This window comes from Ammospiza caudacuta, chromosome 8 (genome assembly GCF_027887145.1).
Source record: "Ammospiza caudacuta isolate bAmmCau1 chromosome 8, bAmmCau1.pri, whole genome shotgun sequence".
Taxonomy (NCBI): Eukaryota; Metazoa; Chordata; class Aves; order Passeriformes; family Passerellidae; genus Ammospiza; species Ammospiza caudacuta.
The window spans coordinates 32549966-32574460 of NC_080600.1; the positions used below are offsets into that span (position 1 = coordinate 32549966).

General features: G+C 43.9%; 1 protein-coding gene across 1 annotated transcript in view; it reads right to left on the bottom strand.

Moving 5' to 3' along the window:
• TFCP2L1 (transcription factor CP2 like 1) overlaps positions 1 to 24273 on the bottom strand; it is a 35266-nt gene extending 10993 nt beyond the window's left edge. The window contains exons 1-10 of the mRNA XM_058809233.1: positions 24138 to 24273; positions 19829 to 19980; positions 7201 to 7277; positions 5530 to 5635; positions 5176 to 5282; positions 4442 to 4594; positions 3458 to 3568; positions 1651 to 1742; positions 260 to 308; positions 70 to 163 (exon numbers count right to left, since the gene is read on the bottom strand). Coding sequence (XP_058665216.1) covers positions 70 to 163; positions 260 to 308; positions 1651 to 1742; positions 3458 to 3568; positions 4442 to 4594; positions 5176 to 5282; positions 5530 to 5635; positions 7201 to 7277; positions 19829 to 19980; positions 24138 to 24199 — 1003 coding nt within the window. The 5' untranslated portion in view covers positions 24200 to 24273. The remainder of the gene's footprint in view (positions 1 to 69; positions 164 to 259; positions 309 to 1650; positions 1743 to 3457; positions 3569 to 4441; positions 4595 to 5175; positions 5283 to 5529; positions 5636 to 7200; positions 7278 to 19828; positions 19981 to 24137) is intronic.
• Between the last annotated feature and the right edge of the window lie 222 nt (positions 24274 to 24495).

Sequence of the window (24495 nt, forward strand, 5' to 3'; positions counted from 1 at the left end):
AGCAGATGCTACACGAGCAGCACTTACAGAAGAGAAAAAAACCAGAATACTTGGACTGTTAAAACTCACCCGAAAAACTTGAGAAGAGTCTACAGAATGGAGAGAACCTATTACGATGAAGCCACTGCTGGGCATCTTGAATAGAAGCAGAAGGAAGGAGATGCTACATTGCAAAAAGAATAAGAAGGTCTTGAAATGAACTGTTCACCAGTGTCCTAAAAGAGAAAAGCACCACATTAACATGATCTCAAGTACTTACATCATTGGTGGGAGGCAGGAGCTCCATTTGGTGGGTTGGAGAACTGTTGCTAAAAGAAATTATATAAAGTTGGAAGAGAAAAAAAACACATTATTTTAAGTTTTACATTGCAGTGTCCATCCTCTTCCCCCTCCTCTATTTGACTCAATTTTCACAAGTTACATCCAACTTGGCATTTTTTGTCTATCAGATCTTTAAAAAGGTGTTCAAAAGTTGGAACAAGAATTTAAAAAAAACACTCTCTACCTGAGTCTTTTCTTGGTCAGTTGAGGTTCTCCTCAAAACTGAGAGAAAAACCTCAGGTTTACTGACCTCAATCAAGCTTTTCCACACAGTTGACTCACTAATGTGACATCATCTAAGGAAGAAAATTGTAACCTACAGGGTGGCTGAATTTGAAATTTCTATGAGCCAGAAATATCCCAACTAAATCCATTGTCTAATAATAATTCTTTTTAAAAATTGAATAAAGGACCTTATAATTCAACCCTGGTGTTATCTTAAACATAGTCAAGTGGTATAAATCATGCAAAACCACATTTCTAGTAAATTCTCCTAAACACAGACAGGACTCCTAAACATATCAGGGATTTTGCCAAAGGGAAAAAATACTCAGCAGATCTCTCTACTAACACAAAATTTTGTAATTTCAGTGTGTGTTCTTTTTCATAGTCTGAGGGGATTCATTGAAAATTAGTGATACAACATGGATGAATACAACATGGTAATTAAGTTGTGTGGGAAGGCAGTAAGATGGCAGAGTCCTACCGAAAGTAAAAGCCTATACCAAATTCCTAAGGGGAAGCATGTAGCAGGGAGGACTGATAAGTACTGAGGGACACTTCTCTATCCTTCTGACACCAGTTACCATCTTCAGCATTTCAGAATCACTAAAGCTGTCTCATTATGATGGCTATTTAATGAATTAAACATGTCTTCACTAGTCCTTTATTCTGAAATGGCATCTCAAAAGCCAGGCTGTTTTGCCCCAAACATGATTTCTTTACGTGTCATTCACCTAGGAATTCAGCACCCTAAACTACCTCAAGACAGAAATTAGGGAAGAAACACCTACTCTGAAGAGGTGCTGAAAGCCTTTACATACTTGTGAGAAGATACTGGGGTTGGTGGTACAGGGCATGGTGTGTTCTCACCAGGGGTTGCCTGAGGCCCTCTGATGCTCCCCTTCCAGCCACCACATAAACATGTACAAACAGTACTCTGCACTACAGGGAATTCCTGGATGGAAGGTCTTAAAGGATTTTGGAAAATACTTCCTGCTTGCTAGAAAGGGGGGAGGTCCTTAACATCATCTTGCAGGGTAAGAAATGCACGGACACACGAAGGCTACCATATCAAGAGGGAAGATAAAGCATGTATTTGTTACATACCCATCTCCGAGGTTGAAGCTGTTGGGAGAGCTGTTGTAGCTTGGAGATGGAGCATTGTTCATTTGATAAGGCACATCTGGCCAGGGAGAGCACTGTTGGAAGAAAGGCAGTGGGGAAACTTTCATAAGGATGGAAATAAAGGATTTGATTCTCCTCTAATACCACATTCATGCTGTTGCCACGCCACTAGCTTCAGCTCATCACTCCTGCTGGGAGGAGGAGATGGGCCATGGATTTTCTACACTGCTCTCCAAGTCGGCTGTCAGGGGGCCAAGATTGATTCCAGTTGTTGCATTCCACATTTCTTTCTCCCATTTCACAAAGCCTGTCCCCAAATAACACTGGGCCAAAGCGTGCACAGCTGTAAGTCAGAGCAACGCCACTAAGTCAACTCAGACTGAAGGCAGCAATACAGAAATACCCCTGGTCTCAATTATAAATCCCTAATTAAATCCAGGCAAGAGTGACAAAAATGGTCCTGTGGCATTGCTTCAGGTTTATACCAGCAAAAGAGCAGAATCTGAACCAGCCTGCTGAAACCTCTGGCTATTAGCCAAACAGCTCCAGTCATAAATGGGTACTAAGTGGAGAAAATTTAAGATAGACAGACAGACACAAAGCTACTAAAAGCCTTCACAAATATAGGTCAGACTCCACATTCCATGACAGTAGTATAAAACCAGAGTAACCCAGCTAGAATTGGTGACTCTGTCCTGAATTTAAGCCACAGTAATCAGCAGGAGAAATCTAGCCCTGTTGAACCCCCCACCACCAAGAGCTCAAGAAAATGCTCTGTAGCGGCCTTGTTTGCAATGATGAAAAGACAGCAAGTGTAGCTTTGGAGCTTTATCATCTCCACAAACACTAGCAAATGTTTTATAATCTCCACAAGCACTGGCAAATATTTAACTCTTTGGCAACCCACATTTCCCCATGCAATATGTCAAAGTGCATCAGAGCTCACAGGGAGAGTCTGGGATCTGCCAACTCAGTAGAATTAGGTCTGTCAATCAGAAAACATGCTGGTTGCTCCTGGCAACGTGAGGAAAACGGAGTGGGAGAGATTGGATCTCACAAATAGGAAGTTGATTTAAATTAAGAATAATTAACGTCATTTTTGGAAGTCCAGCAAGCTGCTCCAAAAAAAAGAAGAACTAAATCAAATAAGTCAATCCCATAGGGAGGCTGAACAACACTTCTAAATCTCTTGAGTCCTGTTGCTGACTAATTCTACAGCCTATGGTAAGTTTATACAAACATCTTAGTAATGACAGGGAGGGGCAGAAACACACACAACTCTATACCAGATGCATCAGAACATAAGACAAGATATTCCTAGAGTACAACCCAAAATCTTGCATGTAACAACAGCTTCATAGGCACACTCACAGAAAAACAGATTAATAATTTAATCAGACAGCCTATTCATCTGCTCAAGTGTCCCATCTTCAACATGAGCTTTTGCCAAGCAGTTCTGAAAAAAATACAGACAACTGTATTTTCATACAATGGGCACCTGAGGGCCATGACAAGTGCCCAGGAGCACAGTGGTGAAAACTGAGAAAGTTGTTGTTTCGGTTTTTTTTAAAAGCCAGGCTCCTAAGGGTTATAGTTTATACCCCACGACAAACTTTGGCATCTTTCATAAATTTCAGCAGTGAGTCATTTTATAATTTTGCTTCACTCTCAGTTTCACTCAGATCTGAGCACACATGTCTCCACAAGACAATCTCCAGGGCTCAGATGCTGTTTTCTTTTAAATTTATCTCCCAACATGATGTAGTATGATGTGTCTAAAACACTTTACCTCTGTGAGAATAGTTGTCTCATAGGAAGGCTGATACTTCTCCTTCTCTTGGGTGGTCTTCTTTTCCATTTTTTCCCTGTCAGTCTTCTGTTTTCTGTCTGCTCCTTTAGGCTATAAGTACAAGCACAGGCTCTCCCTTATGCCAAGCATTACTAGTTTGGAGACAGAGGCCAACAGATTTATCTAATCTGTTCACAAAAGCCTCCTTAAGATTTACATGCATTCTACAAATGAAACAAGATCAGATCTGCATTTTCTAGACAAAAGAATTAATCAAGCATCCCTACTGTTTCTGTACATCCATCACTGATGCCTATTGCAATTCTGAAATAGACTGACCACAGCCCTGAGATGTGATTCCAACAACTTCAGTCCGTAAGTTATGCACCTCAACTGGCATTTGTAGCATCTTTCCAGAAACAGGAAAGACACTGCTCACAGGAACAAACTGGAGCAGCAGATCCCTTGAGCAAACAGGCCTATGGAGAGTTTGAGGTTAAGTAGCTATAGGTCTGCCATGCCTGGATTAGGAGCTTCACAGATGCTTGTTCTCTGAACCTTTTTCTCCTCCAGGTACCACAGAGACAAACTGTGCTCCAACAACAACAAAAAGGTATTTAAGACCTCCACAATAAAATTTTATTGTTCATGAAAGGTTCAAACAAAGAAACTGAAGATGCCCTAATGCCTTGATTGCCTAGGAGCATCAAAACACACTGGATACTCCAAATATGTCAATATTTTTATAGTGTTTGAGGTGCAACAGACTGGCACAAGTCTTGGTGCAACATTTCAACTAGAATTACTGTGTAGGTCAGTGTTTATAGCAAAATGTGCACAGGAGACCTGTTTAAGATCTTAAGCATACCCAGTTAAAAGTCTGTTCTTTTACGTCAATATTTGCATCACTCCTATGCCACCTGAAATCTTTGCATGTTCCTGTGCCTTAATCTAGTTGATGACAAAGTCAAAACTACCTCATACCTTGAACACTTTGATCTGGCAGCTTGCAGAATGCAAGTGTTCTGTGTATTCACCATTTTCATTCTGCTTAAAGGTGTCGATTTGCACCCGGAAGGGCACCCCCTTCTCTCCTCCATGTTTCCGTGGAGTAAACTCTGTGCTGATGCAATGTACCTGGCAAAACAGAAACTGTGCTCATCTCTGGAGACAGCTGGAACCTGTGCTCATCTGAATTTCAGATACTGCCTGAACATGAAGTTTTGGCTCCTCACAAAAACCTAAGAGGCAGAAGATCTTGTATGTTTTCATTTCTGTTCCTTTCGACCAAATAATCAGAACAAGCAGTTCAGAAAGAAACAGGGCATCAGGAAAAGCATCCTTTAATTAAATCCCTCATTTAGATTAAAAACAGATTGTTGATGCTCAGAATGAGAAACAGTCATGAAAGAGGAAAGATAGGAAAACAGGTTATGAACAGTTTTCTCAAAACAAAACCTATGCTTAGAAAGCAATATCCGTGTCTGAGTACTTTTTTAAAGAAAATCCTGGCAGTAGCAGGTAGTACTCCAACATTAACAAGTAGCCAGCAAACTGATTTAGCGAGTATCCTACAAATTAATTACACATGATTATCACAAGTTAGTAATTATCATTACCACTCTTCTCTATTGTTCATGTACGGGCTATTTTGTCTCCCCAGGTCTTTAAAAGATATCTAACCACTGTATTTAGCAGAATATTGACTTATCTCTTACCTGAATGAATGCTGAAGCCCTCTTTGACGGATCCCAGAGAAATTCAACAGTGTTCAACTGGGTCGGGCTAGCCCTGGGATCCAAGATACCAACTGACAGCGGGATATCTGTAGAAGAAAACCCCTAAAATTTTAAAAATATTAAATTGAAGAAGAGAAAGCATTTCCATACCATCAGAACATGCATGTGAAAGCAAATCCATCACAGACAGCTCTACGTGGGACCTATAGTGCTAGATCTCTTTCCCTCCCAAAGACATACAGGATTCTTAGGAAACCTAAACACTCATGCAAACACTGCATGCACCGCTCATGTCCCCAGCAGAGCAGAGGTGCCACAATGAAATAGCCTCACCTATATCAAGGATGCGGTCCCCAGGCCGACTCCACCTCCAGCCCTCGAGCTGCTGATGCTCCGTGTACTGCAGGCGGCGGTCATGGAAAACCACACGAATTATACTCTGTTAAAAAAAGACAGCAGCATGAGCAATGGCATCCAGAACCCTCTCTCAAGATGACTTTGGTTTTCCAGAGTAGAAGCAAAAGCTGATCTGCTATGCTTCTCGCCCCCATTGATGAGGAGAGTAGAAGGGTCCCCCTAAGAGACCCATCATCATGGGTATCAAATTCCTAAGGGACCCCTGAGAGAGAAACACACTTCCCCCTTCACAGGGCACATCTTACAGGAGTAACACAGCCCTGTACAGCTTTCTGGGATTCACTCTGGAATTCACTATAGCAATGTCCACCTAATCTTAGGTGTCATGGCATGTAAACATCACTATTTTGCCTCAACACCAAAAAAGGCTCATATGGGGGTAATATTTAATGAGTCTGTACCATGTCCCAACCCCAGTATATCCCATTGTGATATGCAAATGTGGAAGTCAGCTCACCTGTCCCAGTGGAGCTGACATGTTCAGACACCTTGTCAGTGAGAATTAAACTTTATTCCAGCCATTAGGAGCCAGTCATAGGATTTGCCCCAGAGTAGTGAAACAAGGGTAGGTAGAGTAGGAAAGCATCTGTAACAGCAGGCTGGTCTGCAACGGTGCAGCCATGCCAATCACTGGAGAAAAAAAGGCTGGAATAAAGGCAATCCCCAGGGCAGACAAGTCCTAAGTACTCCTAACTGAAACATTCTTTTGTATATTCACAGTGCTATACTTATATGAGTTAATGACCCCTAACATCCCAGTTTCTCAAGCCCACACTCTTGCTGGGCACTTCTGTATCAAGTGAGTGAGAAATTTTTGCCAGTGAACCTGAGAAATGCCTAAATCAAACCCTAGCTTCAAGATGCAAACATGCCACAGTGGGAACACCTGCAAAATTGGAATCCCAATCCACATACTACCTGAAATGGGCAAAAAGACAAATAGAGAATGGCCTAAACTTGGACAAAAAATCCAAATTGGAATACTAATTTTGCAACTAGTTCCCACTTCTCAAAGGAAATCCTGAGGCAGAAAGTCAAGAATTGAAGGTTGGATCCAGAACCAGGGTCCAGACCAATGTTTTTGAATTTGAACTGTTTTGGCAGTGGAGGAAACAACAGGAAAAAGTCCCCCAAACCAAATGATCAAGTTCTATATGTTCATCATTATGCTCATTACCAAAGTAAACTGGACCTATACAGAATCAGCCTGGCAGAACTATGTAAACACCTGGGCCCTCCATTTGTCACGTAACAACCCAGGCATGCTGCTGTGATTCAGCAGGGAGACAAGTCTGCCTCTCCACAGCTTTGACCGTGTTCACCACTGAACTTTGGGATTCCCCTGAACCCAATATTCATAGTGGAACTCTGGGGTCATGATCACAAATAGAATAAAGGTCACCCTGAAGCCCTGCAAAGCCAAGCTGCATAGTCCCATGAAACTAGCACTCAACAACTCCATCACCCCTGCTTCCATTAAAAACAATGGCAAAGTGCTTTCCATTGTCTCAGTGGGAGCAAGGTCAGGCCCTTCATTAAAGGCTGTATGTAGTAGCAGGAAGAAAAGAAATCTATGTTTCTCCTTACCTTTACATATTTTGTGTTTAAATCTTGAAACTCTCCCAATTTCCTATTCTCAAGTAGACGGATTTCATAAGACTGACCTAGAGTTTAAGGAAACATTTCCAAGGTGTTTAATATGTTGTAGCAATGAGAGAGTCATGCTGGCATTTATGTGGCTGATAAAGCAAACGTTTGATCAGGGAAAGCTTATTTTTGCTAACATAATGCATTTGCCCCAGTAATCGACAGGCCCTAAAGCACAGCAGAAATCTGAGGGGAAGGTTTGCCTTTTGGCAGCTAAAAGCTCTCCATTAGGGCATCAATTATAGCTGTCTCTCGAGGCTGCTGTGGTTTTCTGGTCACCCTCCAGAATGTCACCGGGGTGCTTGAGGCAGTTGTCCCCCCATGCCACATGGCTGTAACAGCACTGCCTCTGCCTGTCCCTTCTGCCAAAGCAATGGTTGTGTGAAGAGGTGCTGGCACAACAGGTCCAGGAAAAGTTCTGCAGAGGATGGCAACTGGGGAAAATCTTGTGATTCCTCAGGGAGCAGTCAGGCCTGTAAGTGTTTTGGTGAACCACAGAAAAAAAAGTTTCATAAGGCCTGGAAAGTCGTTGCCAAGGGGATAAATATTCCTCCAGACTGGTGTGGAGGCAGCAATGGGTATTACAGCATGTGCAAGGACCAGTTCCAGGAAGGGAATACACACTCCCATCACCCCACCACCACCCTCACATAAGGAATTTAGTCAATTCAACAGAATTCAGCTAACTGGTTTATGAAATAACATCTCTTCAAGGCTGACAGCGCAGACAAAGGAGGCTGATGTCTCAGCACCTTACACACAGAAATTACTAAGACAGTACAAATGCTCACTGTACTACACCAAGTCTTTACAATAAGCCTGCAACCAGTACCAAGGCAGGGTAGGATCATTAGGATTAATGGAGCATATGTGTACCTTATGGCTAGCTTTTCTTGTTCATCTTGCTATCCTCCCTTTTCCTGAAAAATGCACAGGGTAGGACAAGGCAGGCACCAAGGAGCAGACCAGTTTGGTTTTTCTGGCTCAACCAGTATCTCTGCAGAACTGGCCCTGCAGAAAACTGCAAAGCAGATCTATCTCCCTCTAAGCAGCTTCTACCAGCAGAGACAAAAATGCTGAATTTTCAGATCTGGATTTAGAAATGGGAAACTTATGACAGCAGATGTGCCAGAAAGGCAGACTGCCTTTTGAGAATCCCACCTGCATGGGCACAGACTATATCCACAGAGCACAGAGATAATTGTGCTTATTCAGCTGGCTGGCAGATAGCAAAAAGAAAAAAAAAGAAGGACAAAAGAGGCCATACTGAAGCCCCAAATGTTTGCACAACAGCCCTACTGATGTTAGTAGGAGTTCTGCAAACAGGAAATGACCCCTGAATCCAGCAAGTGACTGAGGGCATGGGGAGAGCAGAGAATAAACCACATGAAGTACCAAAATAACCAAGGCAACATGCACCGATCTTTACCCATCTCCTGGCACAGGAGTAAAACAAATTACAACAGTGACCTGCCTCTGAAGACTGCTAGACAACAAAAGTGGATTTTGTAAACCACAGTCCTGAAATTGAGGTCTTCCACACTTAAACTCACAAGACTTTCCAATGCTTCCATTGATACATGTTAATACTGTTCACCTGGCAAATTTTAGAGATATGTACCGCATCAATTCTGTTATACTAGCATAAAAAAGATCAAGGTCAGGTTAAAAAAAATGTGTTTCTCTCAGAATCATAGAAAAGACCCTTTAGACCATCAAGTCCAACCATTAACCTAGGAATGCCAGGTTCACCACTAAAACATGTCACCAAGTGCCACATCTGCTGGGCTATGTACTTGTATGTGCTGTACATGTTTATCTATGTTGGCTGCTCAGTGGTTCACTCTGGAGATACACTTCAGCTACAGAGTGATACAATTCATCATCTTGAACCCATTCACACAGCCAAGTATCCCTTGCACTTACAGTTCATTCCCATACAGATATGAGGCTAATTAATCATTACAGAATATTAATTTAGGTTTTGAAAGCAAGAGACAGTAAAAGACATCTGTGACTGTACTCAGGGGTAACAAGGACAGTGAAATGCAGAGGTATGAGCTGTGCTATGGAGGAAGGCAGTGGTCAAACCAGAAGCATTGTCAGCCATTCAGCAAGTATCTCAGGAATGAGCAGGTTTTTGGGACACCCTTGTGCACTGATACACTCTCACTCTTTGGTCAGCCTGATCTGCTTATCTTCAGTTACAATGAGACAAAAGAAAAGAACGTGTATAAAAGCATCATCCATATTCTTTTCAAACTAGCATCAAGCACTCAAAAACTCTGCAGCATGCCATCTCTGACCCCCTTGCAGGGATAGGGGCAGAATTGCAGCCTGGAATGCAGTAGGCACCACACATCTCCACCTGACAGGAGTGATTCACCTTGGAGGGAGTCAGAAACCGATCCTGCAGACCAGTGAAATAGAAACTGCAGTGTAGACAGAGTTAATATTAAACAGAAAGCCAAAGAGGAAATAACATGCTTTGATCAAAGATATATGGGTCATCTGATGGAAGCCCTGGAATGCAGTTTCTGCCACGAAAAGCCTCAATCAAAATGGTATTTTATGCTAACTGCTTTCCCCTTGAACTCTGAATGTTTAACTTGAGTTGCTACATGATTATCAAACAAGACTGCTCCCAGCCAAGCTTTAGAAAACATGAGGGTATTTTCCCCTCTCTGTGAAACACTGTCAGTGAGAATTTGGTCCCAATTCCTCAAAGTTCCCTTATCTATCCATCTTCTGGTAGTGGTTTTTAATTTATTCTCCTTAAAGCTTTCTAGCAAATTCATTGCTTTGCGGCTTATGGTACCCAGCATTTATTAGCATGGACAGCATTCAGATACTTGTACTTTTATAGCACCAAACTGCTTGGATTATACTTTTTCCTTGGAAAATACCTTCCAAACCTTGTTCACCCTGTATTTTCCACCATTGCTACCAGCAAAACTAGTGAAATGGTGAATTACAATCTCAGGCCTGCAATTATTACCGTAAAGAAAAAAGGCTCTAAAGAATGACCACTTGGATGTTGGAAAACAAAATCCCTTTGTAAAATAAAGAAAATAATAGCAATCTAACCTGAAGGAAGCTGAACTCCCCCTGGCGTCAAAGAGGGCAAAGAAGTCACACAAGGCTCTGATAGATCATTTATAAATCCTGCACCGCTGACTCACCAGCACGAGCAGGCACACACTGACAGTTTTCTGCTAAAATGAAATCTGTAACAGGTAATTCTTAGTCAGGTATCCAAATCTGTAAAGAAACATGTCTGAAAGTGTGATTAAACAATCTGCACTTCCAGCTCCTAAGTTAAAATACAACTAGCTAAGCCCAAAACAAAGCTGAAATACAGCGTTCCCCTATACTGAGTTTTTCCATGTGTCTCAGAGGGAAACACTGATTAATACCAGCGCTGAGACTAACAGTGATTTGATTTAACAGCCCAGGCCAGGTGTAATACTGGGCACATGCACAGGGGCACCTAAAGCACTTCTGTCACCACCTGAAATGAAGGGGACACTTTGCAAGCAATCCCCAGCACAGCTGATGCTGCAGCAGCCTCCTGCACAACTGTGTGACCCTGTGCTCCCCTCACTCACCACAATCCTTCTCCCCTACCTCAGGCAGAGAACAGGACAGTAATAATACTCAGAAAACCACAACACATTCCTGAGATGCTGTTTGTCTCCCAACTTCACTGAAAGCTTCAGGGGCACCAATAAAAACCCGGGCAAGTGACAATACACTGTAATTTCTATTTTAAATAGACATTCTCTGGGCAAAAGGAAATTCATGCAATCTCCTCCTAGGCTAGAGTTTGAGCAACTCACTTTACAAACTAAGTAGTACCCAGTAAAATAGTAACCACCCAGGTCCAGAGAGTTCCTGGTTCGTAATTTATGAAGCAATTCTACCTATCTGAAGGAGGATTTATAGACTGCTTACTTTTTCAAACTTGCATTGTCTTTGATAATTAACACACATTAAATGTGGGCATGGCCACTTAATGTGGGGCCAGTAGAATTTAAAGTCAAGCACTTACTACAGATGAAAAATAATTCAGTTCAACACAGGAATGATATCACCTGCTCAAAAGGTACAAGTCTAACAGCTTACTGATTTCCATGGAATTTAGACAGCCACAGAAATTTTAGGCAATTTCTGAATACAAAAGATTATCACTATTTCAAGCTCAAAGTTACATTTTGTTCAAATGTCATTTTACTACACAACCACAATATCCTGTTTGCTTTTCTTTGCTTTGGTGTTACATTTCAAGGGCCACTTGCACTATGCATTTTGTGGTTTTCTGCACAATACACTGATACAATACATTCATTTCCAATTAGGATGCTGATGTTCCAGGCTGATATGACTCAGGCCTTACTTAATCTAACAAAGTAGCCTTTCCAGAAATTAATTAAACCCTAACCTTTGAATCAGCAATATCCCCAACAAAAGTCTGCAGAAAAGGGAAAAAAAGCCCCAAAAAACAACAGTGTCCTCTTTCTCAGAATGTATCCACATAGCACTAGACAAAACCAGCCTGGAAACTGTTTGATTATTAAGCCAAGCCAATAAAAATTCCATTTAGCAACTTTATATGGACATCCTAAAGAGCGCACAGATAAAGGCAAAGGAATGCTGACAGTCAAATGCACCATGCAGAAGGAGGGGGAGGGAAGAAAAACCCCAAGCATTTATCATACCGAACCAAAGAATATCCAGCAGGCCGGAGGATCACCTTTGAAACAGCAAAACACAACTATTCAGGGCATCAGGCAAACACAAAGATTTTTCTGACAAGAAAGATTAATGAACCCTCAGGGTAATCACACAAGAGTGGCAGAGCTGGCATGTGAACTTGCATGCTTGATGACACACACCTTTTTAGCCAGTCACGAGCTAAAATAAAAATTAGCATAAGACTTGCTCAAGTGTCCCATGTGTGGACACTCTGCAGGACAAGAAGCAAAAGCAGAACCCTCAATCCCTGAACCACAATGACAGTGAGATATTCTGCAGTTGCTTGCTGTAGCCTCATTTGACAAGATGCTGTAGATATTTATCCAGTGGATATTTTGAATTCACCAGCTACACAATAGGCCACCCTGGAAGTTCCCACTATGCTAGGAACATGGAAATCCTGCAAAGGAGGACAAGCTGTGGGCCAAGAAATGCAAAAGGAACACCAGAGTCCTTCTAACGCTGCAGGCCCATCTTGCCCCACATCCCATCTTCAATACAGCAGCCAGAGATGGAGCAGGGTCAATAAAGCCAGCCTTTTCTTCCTTGCCATATCTTCTCAGCTTCTGGTATTCAGAGTCCAGATTGCATCTACATTGAGCTGCCCAGCCATGACCAATGCTCATTAACTCTTTTGTGTGGTCTCCTTCTGAATTTGCTTGTACTGTGGCCATCAGAACCACAATTTCCACACGCCTTGCTTTAGCACTGACAGTCTGGGCCTTCACCTGCCTCCTGCCTCTCCCCTTGCACAAAGCTCCCTTAGCTCCACCATGTTTTGGTACCCAGGAGTTCAACACTGAGGATTCCTGCTCTGCTTGCCCCTACCATCAGGGCAGTAGTGCTGCAGGAACACGGCACAGCAATTCAACTCCTAATTCTACCACCACACCACAGAGCTTCACCCTCATTATGTCCCTTTTATGTTTTTCCTCCTTTTACAATGTGCCCCCAACTCAAGGGGGTTTTTCTTGCCCCCTTTTTCTACTTCCCTACCTCTTTCTTGTGGGAAAGCCAAAGAGCTGCCTGGGAGCCAAGTTCGCTGCAGGAAAATTTCACTGCTCATTTACTATATGAACATTTTTCTGAGTCCTACTCTCCACAGACTTTTGAAGACGGTCTATTTTACAGTGGTGACACTTCATAGCTAACAGGCACTAACAGAAACACTCCTCATTTACAATGGTTTCCACTCAAGAGAGGGAGGTGCATTTAAATCCCCAAAGTCTCACTTTGAATCAAGGACACAAAACAAGCCAGTGGACACAAAAACTCTTCTAGCTGCTAACTTCACTGTGTGTACTTGGGCTTCTTTTGCCTAGACTTCCACTTGATCTCACCTTAGCTAAACCATGTTATAAACTTTGATTTTTAATACAAATTTAATACAAAGTGAAAAAATTATGGACCTCCAGTGGAAGGCTGAAAAAATACCTGCCCTGTGAAAATCATTTCTTCCTGTATTTCCACTTCTTTAGCATGTACTTGAAACACCCAGGATTATCTTAGTCACATCTGTCCAGCTCAGAAAACCTCAACCCTCTCTGTGTAAGTAAAAAATACAGGCTTTTTCTGGTTTCAACCTGTTTTAAGTCAATTTGGACAACAGGTTTTATAGCTTTGAAGGAGTAGCTTTGTGTGTAATATTTACTTGAGTTTCAGATAACTAAAATGAATGGTCCTGGGTGAGGGTGCTGACGAGGGATGCAGAGGAGCTGAGGATGACTCCTGACCCCACCTAGCAGCTCCCTCAGATGCCCCCAGGTTAAGTCCCTTCCTCCACCACATTTCTGCAATAGGAAACTGGGAGAAGCCAGTCCCACTTCCACCCACGGCTGCTCAATCAGGCTGCCACCACAGGGCAGGGAAGGGGATGGGATCAAAGCTGAATGTACCTTCCACACAAACGTGGCACCAAGCTGGGACAGGAGGAATTTCACTGCTTGCTGTCGAGTTTCAGGGACACATAATAAATGCTTCATAGGAAGCAAATAGGAGGAAAAAAAAAAAAAGAAAAAGGTGCTTTTTTTCCCCCTACGTCTTATGGAAAAAAAAAGTATGGTCTGTTATAAAAATGTATATTATTCCTACGAAAACAGCTAATCAGGTCAAACCTACAGTATTTCTCAAGCTTCTTACTACTACCTAAAATGTGAACTTTTAGGGCACAAATTAGAGGAGGCTAATTGGAAAACTTCTATATCACCTCACATTGACAGTAATATTCACACAAACATCAAATCCTGTAAAATCAGAGGCAAAAAATTCTTTGTCATAATTAAAGGAATCTCAAATAGATATGGATAATGAGGTAAAGTAAAAAAATCATGTGGAAATGTGGAATATCAGGCAAAAATCTTCCCAATATTTTCATACTTCTTACTCCACTCTGAGGAACTTCTGAGCACTCCCTTTTTTCACAGATATTGAAGATTTATGGGGGAACAAAATGCAGTCTAGGGGCTTCCAGTAGGATTTGTGCACAGGCTACAATCCAGCAAGCTCACAATCCCGTTTGAATTTCATCCAGATGTTAGCAACAGAAGAAAGGATTACAAAAAGAATGGAAAACAGCCTCTTGGTTAAAAGACAACTGAGATTCTAGCTTCCTCGGGACAACAGAAGTCAGATGCTCTACTTACACAGAGGTGCCCTGTCATCTGAAGCAAGATTCATGGTGAGCTTTGGGATGGTGTGGTTTGGAGACAGGGTTGTTTATCCTGGGCTGCCAAGTGAAGACAGAGCTGCCAAACATATGGGGAAATTGCTTCTAGCACAATTAATGGCTTCAGCTGAGACACCAGAACCTACTCAGAGCTGTCTTCAAAGTCAGGCAGGAGACAAATTCCTTCTCCAAAGATGAAGTGCACCACAAGAACCAAAAACACCAAAAGCCACTTTCAGAAATGGGAAAGACAAATTAGCATTGTTAGCCGTTTCGTTTTTTAAGCCATCCAAACCCCAGAACAGAGTGGAAATGGGTCAAGGAGCAGTACAGCATCCCATAACAATTAGGAAAAAGGATGCATGGGTGGGTGGGCAGGAACCAGGAGCACCTGGTACTCACAGTCTCAATGGCACAAAGCCACAGTTGTGCCTGTGATCTCAGGCAACGGTGGAATGTTTGTCCACATGGGAGAAGCCACCAGCAGCAGAGCTCCTACACACGCCCAGGGCCTGCTCAGTGATGGCAGTCACTGTTAGGAAAAGAGGTAGTCCTAGCACGGGACAAAGCAAAAATATCCCCATAAACAGAGCTATAATTAAACCAGAAGCACACCCAGCCAGAGCTGGTCACTCAGCTTTCTCTATACTACATTTAGGCAAGTAAAGAACCATTCCAGGAAAAGTCTAAACATCCAGGCAGTTGCGACCCCATAAAAACTCAATTACGTAGGAGTTAACGTCAATATAAAACAGCTTTTTTCATTTACTGTAAAGCTCAGTGTTTAAAACTGGGTTCTCTTGCTGTAGATTAAGCAACCAAATTTGAGCTTTAGACTTTTTAAAGGAGGCAAAGGTTCTCTTCTTCCTCCTGCCGTAAGCAATTTCATCTCCTACTCAAACAATCAGGCATCTACTCCAAAGTATCCTCTTGCCCAGTGCTTCCTGCACCTTTCTTTGGAGAAGTAACCTGAGCACATCTGCAGTTGAGCTGAGGCAGGACAACACCTAACAGATTTAAATGCAGCACCATTTAAAATGTATCAATTTATGCACACATATCTTGAACCCGGATATATGCCTTGGCACCCTGGGGGTGAAATTTGGGCTTTTGTTTAGGTGTGACCCAGACTCAAGTCCATCATGAGGTTTATGAGGCATCATTTGCTAATGCACCTCTACAGCAACACTCCCAAAATCACAAGTTCTCTCAGATATTAGTGGGCTTCCCTCATGGCCTGGGTTTTTGGCTTGTTTGTCTTCTGAACTATGTAGGACTGGCACTAAGGCTGACTCCTGGTAGACACCATAATGCAGGGGTGTCCAGCCTTCCAAACCCTAGCCAGCTGTACACTAAAGTCTTTGCAGAGCCAAGAACCACAAGTCACACACTGCAGATCGGGAGAGCTGAACGGAGCCCAAGGAAACTTTACAGGCAGATGACGGCAAAGTTACTGTGAAATACCTCTGGGACTCTGGGCTGGATCTCTCACACAGCTCTCAGTGACCTTCTGCCACCAAACTTAGCCTCCCTCTATTTGAAGTAATTATCATCTGAAGTTCTGAGCCAGCCCAACACTGGTCATGAAATAAAATCATGACTTGAACAGCTCACAGTCCACATGTGGTTCTGGCACTACAAGCTGATTCCCCTGGGCAATGACTTTCAGGTTTTTGTGATTTTTGACATTTTGTTTTTCACAATAATGACTTTATTCCTCAACTTTATTAGCATTCAGATCTACTGTACACAGTGCTTGTTTCCTCCACATTCCTTCTGCGGCAATTTCTGGAACCACCTTTCGTTGCACCCAATTCTGTCCGTGTTTGAAACTGGTTTCAGCCAGCCATGGTGAAACCACACCCCATATGACCATGGAATATGCACTGCATCAAGCCATCTTGCTGAAGCAGTGGTTTGTAATATGGTTGCTGGTTGATTGTTTGCTTGAAAATCCCTATCCACAAGAGGCACTGAAACAGTGCTAAAAGGCAGGCTAGTTCCAGAAACGTTAGGATGTTTGTGCTGCAGACTTCTGGACAATGTAGTTCTGTTGACAGATGTGATCCCCGACCAAAGGAGAAATGCCAGCAGCAGCTTCCAGTGCAAGGACAGCACCTTTACCAGTCTCATGGACTGAAGGTGGAGTGGTATTGAGACACCTTACTAATAAGCCTGTACTTTGTCCCATCAGATGAGTAATCCTCCTGAGATCCAGTAAAGACCTCTTAATGAAGGAACTGCCCTAAGGATCAACAAACTAATACTGAGTTCAATTTGGCTCCAGTCTCCCAAGGAATGTGGGAAGGCAGGAGAGGAAAGAGATTGGGACTGACAAGTGTAATGAGTCAGTCTTTGGAAACCAAGCTACAGATCTGACTCTAGTTACCTCATTTACAGGCTGGTTCTAGAGTTGTGGCCAGAGAGCACTCATGGTTTCAAACCGGAGCAGACAAACTTGGGACTCTGCCACTGCTGAATGTCCCCAAGTCAACTTAACAGCTAAGCTCACTTCGTTATGCTCCCTCACAAATCCTTCCCCTGCCCCTTTGTGCAAACACTGCACTCTGGTTTCCAGTCCTCTCGGCCTCCCTCCTTGGGGAGAGTCCAGACCAAAGATCTCTTCCTCCTCAACACCACTGACCATCCCTCTAGGTCTATCCTGCAAGAAGCAAGGCTCAAGAGAAGCCATTATGCTTCACAAGTCTGGAGCCCTCTCCCACCTGCACACAAACAAAGCCACAGGACAGTCCTCCTTCCTAGTCTTTTCAGACCCCACATGGAATTCTCCACTGATTCCTCTTCCATCTCTGCTACTCAACATGGCCTTCAGTTTGCTACCCAGTACTTCCAGCTTTCCACAGCCCATAGGTCAGGTCGGTCAGAGCTTTCTTCCATGCACTTCTGCATATGGACATTCCTGAGCTGGCCCACCCACCACCACTGGAACCTGTCACGTGTGGAGAATGTGTTCCAGGGCAGGAAGCAGAGCTGCTTCACAGTGACAAAAGGTCATAACTGAGTGGTGAAGAGCTAAAGCTGAGAAGGAACATTTGAACAGCAAGAATCACCTGGCACGCAGAAAACCCCAAAGCCCTTACTCACAGTTTGAGAAAGCAACCACACTGGATGTGAATTGCTTTGTTGGGGCTGCTGGGACAGCCACTGTCTTTGTACCTACCTTACTACAAGCCAGCCATTACTGACACACAGGCAGGGCAGAGGGACATTCATTAATGAAGTTACCCATTTGCTAAAGTAATCCATCACAACACTCAAGAAGGGAAGTCTTATGTAACAGTGCTTGGCCAATCCATGATAAACACAGAGGGAGGTTAAGGTGCAAGAGGTATTCCTTTGCTTACAGCCAGCACAAGGTCTTAAGGTACAAGGAATGGTCCTGAATTGCTTCATGAGATGTGGCACTGCAGCTGGGTCACAGTGCTTTGTAGTCAGCTAGTTCTTCTCCCATGCCACAAGCATTGGTTCCGGAAACGTCAGCTGCCTCAAGGTCCCCTTCACACACCTCCTCAAGCTCATAGAACATAACTCTACTAAGGGGATTCATTTTCTGACAGAGCCTTTTAATCCTCACCCCTTTTTAACCCATGGCAATGTTCTCACCAATAGCCCACTAACAGAAACTAGACAGCCCAGTTCAGCCCCTCTGCACAGCTCCTGCCAGCCCCATCCCTGCTTTGCTCCTCCAGGCCTGCCCACATTCATGCTCTTCTGTATTCTGCAAATACACATCCCACCTCGAGGGGTGAAAGATAGATGATGTCCAAGAAATGACAACAAAGCAGGAAGCACTGTCAAGATGTAACAGTAGACAACTCCTTGCAATAGTAAGCAGGACAAAGCCTAACACAACATGGTCTATATAAAAGGCAGTAACAGTCTCACTTTACAAAGGAAAACATGGATTGCTCCAGTCATGCAGTTTTTTAAAAAACTCACGGTATTGCATTAAGAGTTGTCTAACTTTTTCCCTGCCAAGGTAAAAAAGTAGGCACTGCTTCAAGTATGCTAAAATATTTGGCTGTCAACAGATTTTCATTTTAAAAAATCTTTTATTCCAATAGGAAAGAATTGCGTTTCATAGGAAGACTGATCTCAATCTCTCAATTGATATGTCCCATTATAACCTCCTGGGATCTGCTGTGTTTAGATGACAGAGTCACATATCCCAAGCATCTTTTGATCCTGAGAGACAGAACAGTGCCAGCTTACATGACAGGAAATACCTCGTTCCTTGGGTAAAGCCTGATCTTTCTGTGGGGGTTCTATGGGTCTACCAGCTGTCAACACAGATCCAGCAGCCAGCTGCACCTGAGCTCAGAGACCAAGGGAGGTCAGGGCTCTGATTTCTACCAGCATTAAGAGAAATCTATCCAGGAAGGTCTTTTTTACAGCCTGGCAGAAACTGAGTGAAAACGTGTTTTAGCATAATCTGTGCATGGAGAGGTCTGATCCCCTCAAGACCCACTCACAGGAGGTGCCACAAAGCAACAGCCAAACACCAACCACAGATGTGTCTGCACAAATGCTGCCAAAGGGGGGAAAAGAAATGAACACAGAGAAACAAAGTGTTTATCCAGGAGTATGAACCAGTCTGTGAGGTCAGCTATAGAGGACCTTGCCGCACCGAACCCCGGCAACTTGTCAAGTCAGACACTGAGCAGAGCCACCAGCAGCCTGTTGGAGAGATGTCACTGCCCAGACCTCAGAGCAGCCCTTGGATACCTGCTAAATCATTCCCTGGCTATGCCCTCCAGCAGTGCCAGGGGACTTGCAGTGGTACGAGCCCTCCCCAGTCCATCATCAAACTGGCCTTGTGATATGAAGGCAGGAGACTGCAGCTTAAGGTGTCTGAGATCAAGCCAGTATTTTGCCACAGGGAACTGTGCATGCTGTAACACTGCCTTAAGCCAACAGTTAATCAGTGGTATTTCTTTATTTTAAAATAGTTGATAATCTGGTACATAAATGTGGAAAATTAAATATTTCTCCTTTCCTCCACCCCCCTCCCCACTTCTACCCCTCTTTTCCCAGCCCGCTGCCCTCCCGGTAAGGCAAATTATGGGATCACATCTCATGAACTGTTCCCAGGAAACATCCTCTCCTTCAGTGTACTGCAGACCCTACCTTGGTTGAGGTAGGTCAGAGTCTCCTCGTGCAGTTTCACGGCGGGGGAGGTGGCTGTGCAGAGGACGTACTGAAAGGGGGGCAGCTTGGCATCGTTCTCAGGAGACAGCTGCGGCTCCTCCTGCTTGAAGATGGGCAGCGCAAGCACATCTCTGCAACGCACAAGTTACACACAGTCAGAAGGAGTTTATGGGCTATCCTAGCCTCAATCTGCATCTGCTTCTCATGATCTGAGATAACAGGATGGTCTCTGGAGAAACACCGGGTTAAAATGGCTAAAAGAGGAAGAGTTTGGCCTGTTCAACATAACCAGGCAACTTCTGCATCTAAGATATCAGCACTGCATGCAAAAGAACGTAGCGCTGGCAAAACAGAGTATGCCTGAGAATTAATGCAAGTTTTTAAGAAATAAATCAGATTCACTTTTCAGTTAAGCAGTCTTCTTGACAAGGAAAAACTATATCAAAATAGATCCTTCATCCTTGTGGACATACTTGATTAAGAGTTCTCAGGTTCTCAGACAAAAGCCTTTCAGAAAAAAAAAAAAGGCAAGAAAGGGCACTTTGACAGGCAAAAGTCAGATGAGTAAAATGTCTTCAAGTAGCAGCCATGGGTGGGAAGCAGACACAACTCTGGTGTACAAAGGAGATATTCAGGTAAATGATGGCATGAACAGCTGGATTAATTTATTCATAGTATCTCCTTGCATTCTAGTAAACCTGGTCCCAAGGAATCACACAGCTCTTAAGTCAGCACTGGGCTACCTTTGTAAATGCACACACACATGTGTGGGAGCAGCTTCACTAGGACCTGCACACAGCCCCAGCTCCCACTTCTTTACAAAATGCTGGTAGTGACCTGCCTGCTGCTTTAGTCCCAGGCTGATCCCAACCCACACTAATCCCCAAGCAGAACTGGTATTAGCAAGGCTGAGAGCTCAACAAATGATGAGTTGATTAGTACAAAATGAGATGTCAGGAATAAGCATCCTTATCTCAGCCTATCTGACACTGAAGAACCACATTAGCCTTTCCATGCCACTAACATTGCTGATCACTGTGTTCACCTGCTTAAAACATTAATACCCTTCCAAATTAGGAGGATTATACTGAACATGGTGACAATTCAGAACAAGTGATTTTTCTTCTCCTCTGTTTCTTCCAGATTCTCTTTACACAGGCTGTAGCTCTGCTCCTTTTGACAACCCCATACACAAAATGCACCAAGAAAAACCATCCAGCACGTACAGGCACACAACCTGAAAGGGCATTAAGAATTTTTTCCTTGCCGGTTCAGTTAATGATCCACTTATAGCACTCACAACCTTGAAGGCTACCTAGGTCATCAGTGAAACGGTGCAGCAGTTCAGAGTAAACTGCTCAAGTGCCTGGTTCAAACACAGGTACTCCTGTTTAATAGAAAACAATGCCAGAAAGCAAATTGTGCCATTTCAGATGCAGACAGAAGAAAAGAAACACACATCTCTGTTTCCATTCTCTCGTCCAACCCCACGCCCCCAGTATTATCAGGGACTCGAAGGCATCCAGCCCCATTTGCTTCCTGGCATTACTGACATAATCACAGCTCTTGCCTAACTGCTGCCACAGAGAGGCTTTTTTTTTTTCCTTAGTGATGATTTACTACAGCAATGAAGTGACAGAAATGCCTGCAGTAGATTTCTGAAATAGATAGCATTGCTCCACACACATGCAGGATCTGATACTGCTCCGGAGTCATCTCACCCAGCCTGGATGCCAACATTTGCTCCTGAGGATGCCAACATTTGCTCCTAACCCACTCTGCACAATGCTCTCTGAATGCCTGTGGCTTTGCAGATGAGAACAGGTCAAAAACTCCAGCACAAAAACTCCTGCAGTCTGGCAGAAACAGAGCACAGAATCTGGCCTGGGTTTAACTGTTGGGGTGAGGAATTTGTACATACACTCACCTGAAACAGTTGAGAAATTTACGCAAGGGGAAGTCAAAATTTAAATACCATATTTCACATCAGGTTCTCTGTACCCCTACACCTGCCAGCTGTCTGATCACTGAATTCTGCAAGCATGGAGGAATCCATGACTTGCTTTCTGGAAAGCTTCACCATATTTAAGCTCGAACAAAGCCACACAAGTTAATCACATTTTTACTCCTAGAGCATTTAAACTAATGGCCTGTGCTATAACTGCTTTGGGTCAAGACCTTTTTAAGAGTTCGACCTTATTGTAAGTGTTTGGAACTTAGAATGAGGTCAAAAGAATTTTTAAGTTATAAGCATATAAGCCATCACAACACTTATTCAACTCTTCACTCAAGAGCTGCAAATCAAGTTTAGGGAAAATCAGGCTTTCGCAACAGTTCCTATCCTTAAAAAGAAAAAGAAACGTTGAACTCCTTAAAACTATCCCAATTTTCACCGTTATGCTACAGATTTACAGTTCTGAATTTAAATAACAATTAATTTGCATAACTAGAAGGAGAGAAAGTTAACAGAACAGAGGGTAAAACATGTACTGCGTTTTCATAAAAAATGAATGAAAACTTGTAAGAATTTTTCTGTAGCATTATCTTGCTCCAGCTACAAATACCACTGAAGTACAGCAGAACTTACACGAATGTCTCAAATACACAGAAAGCTCTCGATCTCTGCAAAATATAACTTATACAAACTTTCCTTACAGCAATTTCAAATATTGTACTATTTCAGTTTCTTGTAGTCACTACAAGGTGGTATGGAAAGCCTTCAGAAGGGCATTGCTCAGCAGAAAAAATGCCCCTGTTAGAAATGCATGTCCTGACACATTCTCATGGAAAGTGAATTGGCCAGAATTAGCCATCTCTACATAAAAAAAAAAAAAACAAGGGTTTTGTTCAAACAACCTCCCCTGAAACATCTGAGGGCATTGTTGCCATCAAAGTGGCTATAAGGATTTTAATCCCAAATCAAACGTACCACTTAACACAGACAGGTACTCATTAAAGCTGAAGTTTGTTCCTAAAACACCAACAGGTCACCTCCATACCAACAGCGTTCCTGACAGAACAGGTATCCTTTATCCCCCAGCTAGCATCAAGCCAACAAAAATAAGCTAATATGTTTTCTGGCCCATTAAACGGAATTTAAATTGTGGAGTAAAGCCTGACCCAGACCTGATGATCTTCTAGCACTCCTGCTGCAAATCCATGGAGTTACTGCAGCAGCCTGACCACCATAAACACTCTCTAATGGAGAATATGCTGATGCTTCTCTGCTAGTACCATTTTCACTGTCCTAAATTAATCAGATTTGCAAGTGCAAAGCAAGAGAGAACAAGATTTTTGCCACACACATGTTGTGAAACTGAGTTATTGACATAGAGAGGAGATGAAGAATCTTGTACGAAGAAACGGAAAAGCTGCCAGAAGGCAAGAATCTCCCAATATTGTATAATTGGATAACAGGGAATTATTATTTAGTCCAAAATAAAATTCCTTTGCAAGTATACTGATAGGCAGCAGGAATAGTCAAGATAGCGTGTCTCCCTGAAAGAGAAGCATTATCTGCATTCGAAGGGCTTCCCCAGACAAACTCAATGCTCTCTCAAGAGGGGTTATTTGGGGGTACATTGGAAACTCAGGGTTCTTGAGCCACAGCCAGGCTCTCCACTGCCACAATTCAGCAAAATCCCACTCCGGCAATCGCCACCAGCTGACGGCTGGGCTTTACATCTTCAGAAGGCAAAGAATTCACAAGCACCCAGCAAAAGGGGAACTCCCAAAGTTGCCTGCTTTGACATCGTTTGGAGGGAGGAAACACGGGTTTGTGCTACACATGTCACAGACTATTGTTTAGCAGCCCTTGTACTTAAATTAGGCACATTTAATTAAACGCAACTGTGCGGAGGCAGGAAAAAGCTGGTTTAGGCAAGTTCAGAAAGTGAAATTCTGCGCTTTTCACACATCGTCCTAAAACGCAGAGAAAGAAATCCCATCCCAAGAAAAGTGGGTGCCTTCTCAATTTGCCAGCAGGCGTTTTCCTCAGACCTCTGACAGCGCTCCGCCGCCGCCGCACCTCCTCCCTCGGAGCCGCGCTACCCCAGCCCGGAGAGGAGGGAACCCGGCACAAGCAAGAAAGCAACGCTGCAGAGAGCTGCCTAACCAGGCGCTAAAAAATAAAGAAGGGAAAAGAGAAATCAAAAAAAGGAAAACGGTCTCTTGGGCAGAGGGAGCGGCGCGGCGGGGCACCGGGAGGGAAGGCGGCGGGCGGCCGCGGGACGGGGGCACCCGACCGAACACGCACCCGGTACCAGGGCTGCCGCCGCCCGGAACTCACCGCAGGTAACTGCCGGTCGAGTGCTGGTTGTAATGCTCCGGCTGCGTGTGCCAAAACAACATCTTGGGGGCGGCCGGCGGCGGTCCCTGCGCTGCGGAGCGGCGGCCGCCCTGCCCGCCCCACGGGTGCCCGACACTCCTGCCGCCAACTGGAGCTGCGGCTCCGCCGCCTCCCAGCGCTTTTATGGCCCAGCCCCGGCGGGCGCGGGTTGGCCGGGCCGGGGCGCCGCAGCCCGGCGAGCCCTCCCCCGGCCCGCCCCAGCGCCAGCCCCGGCCCCCGGCGGGCACGGGCCGCGCAGCCCCGGGGCGGAGCGCCGGCCCCGAGGGACGGGCCTGGCGCGGAGCGGGGTGTGAGGGTC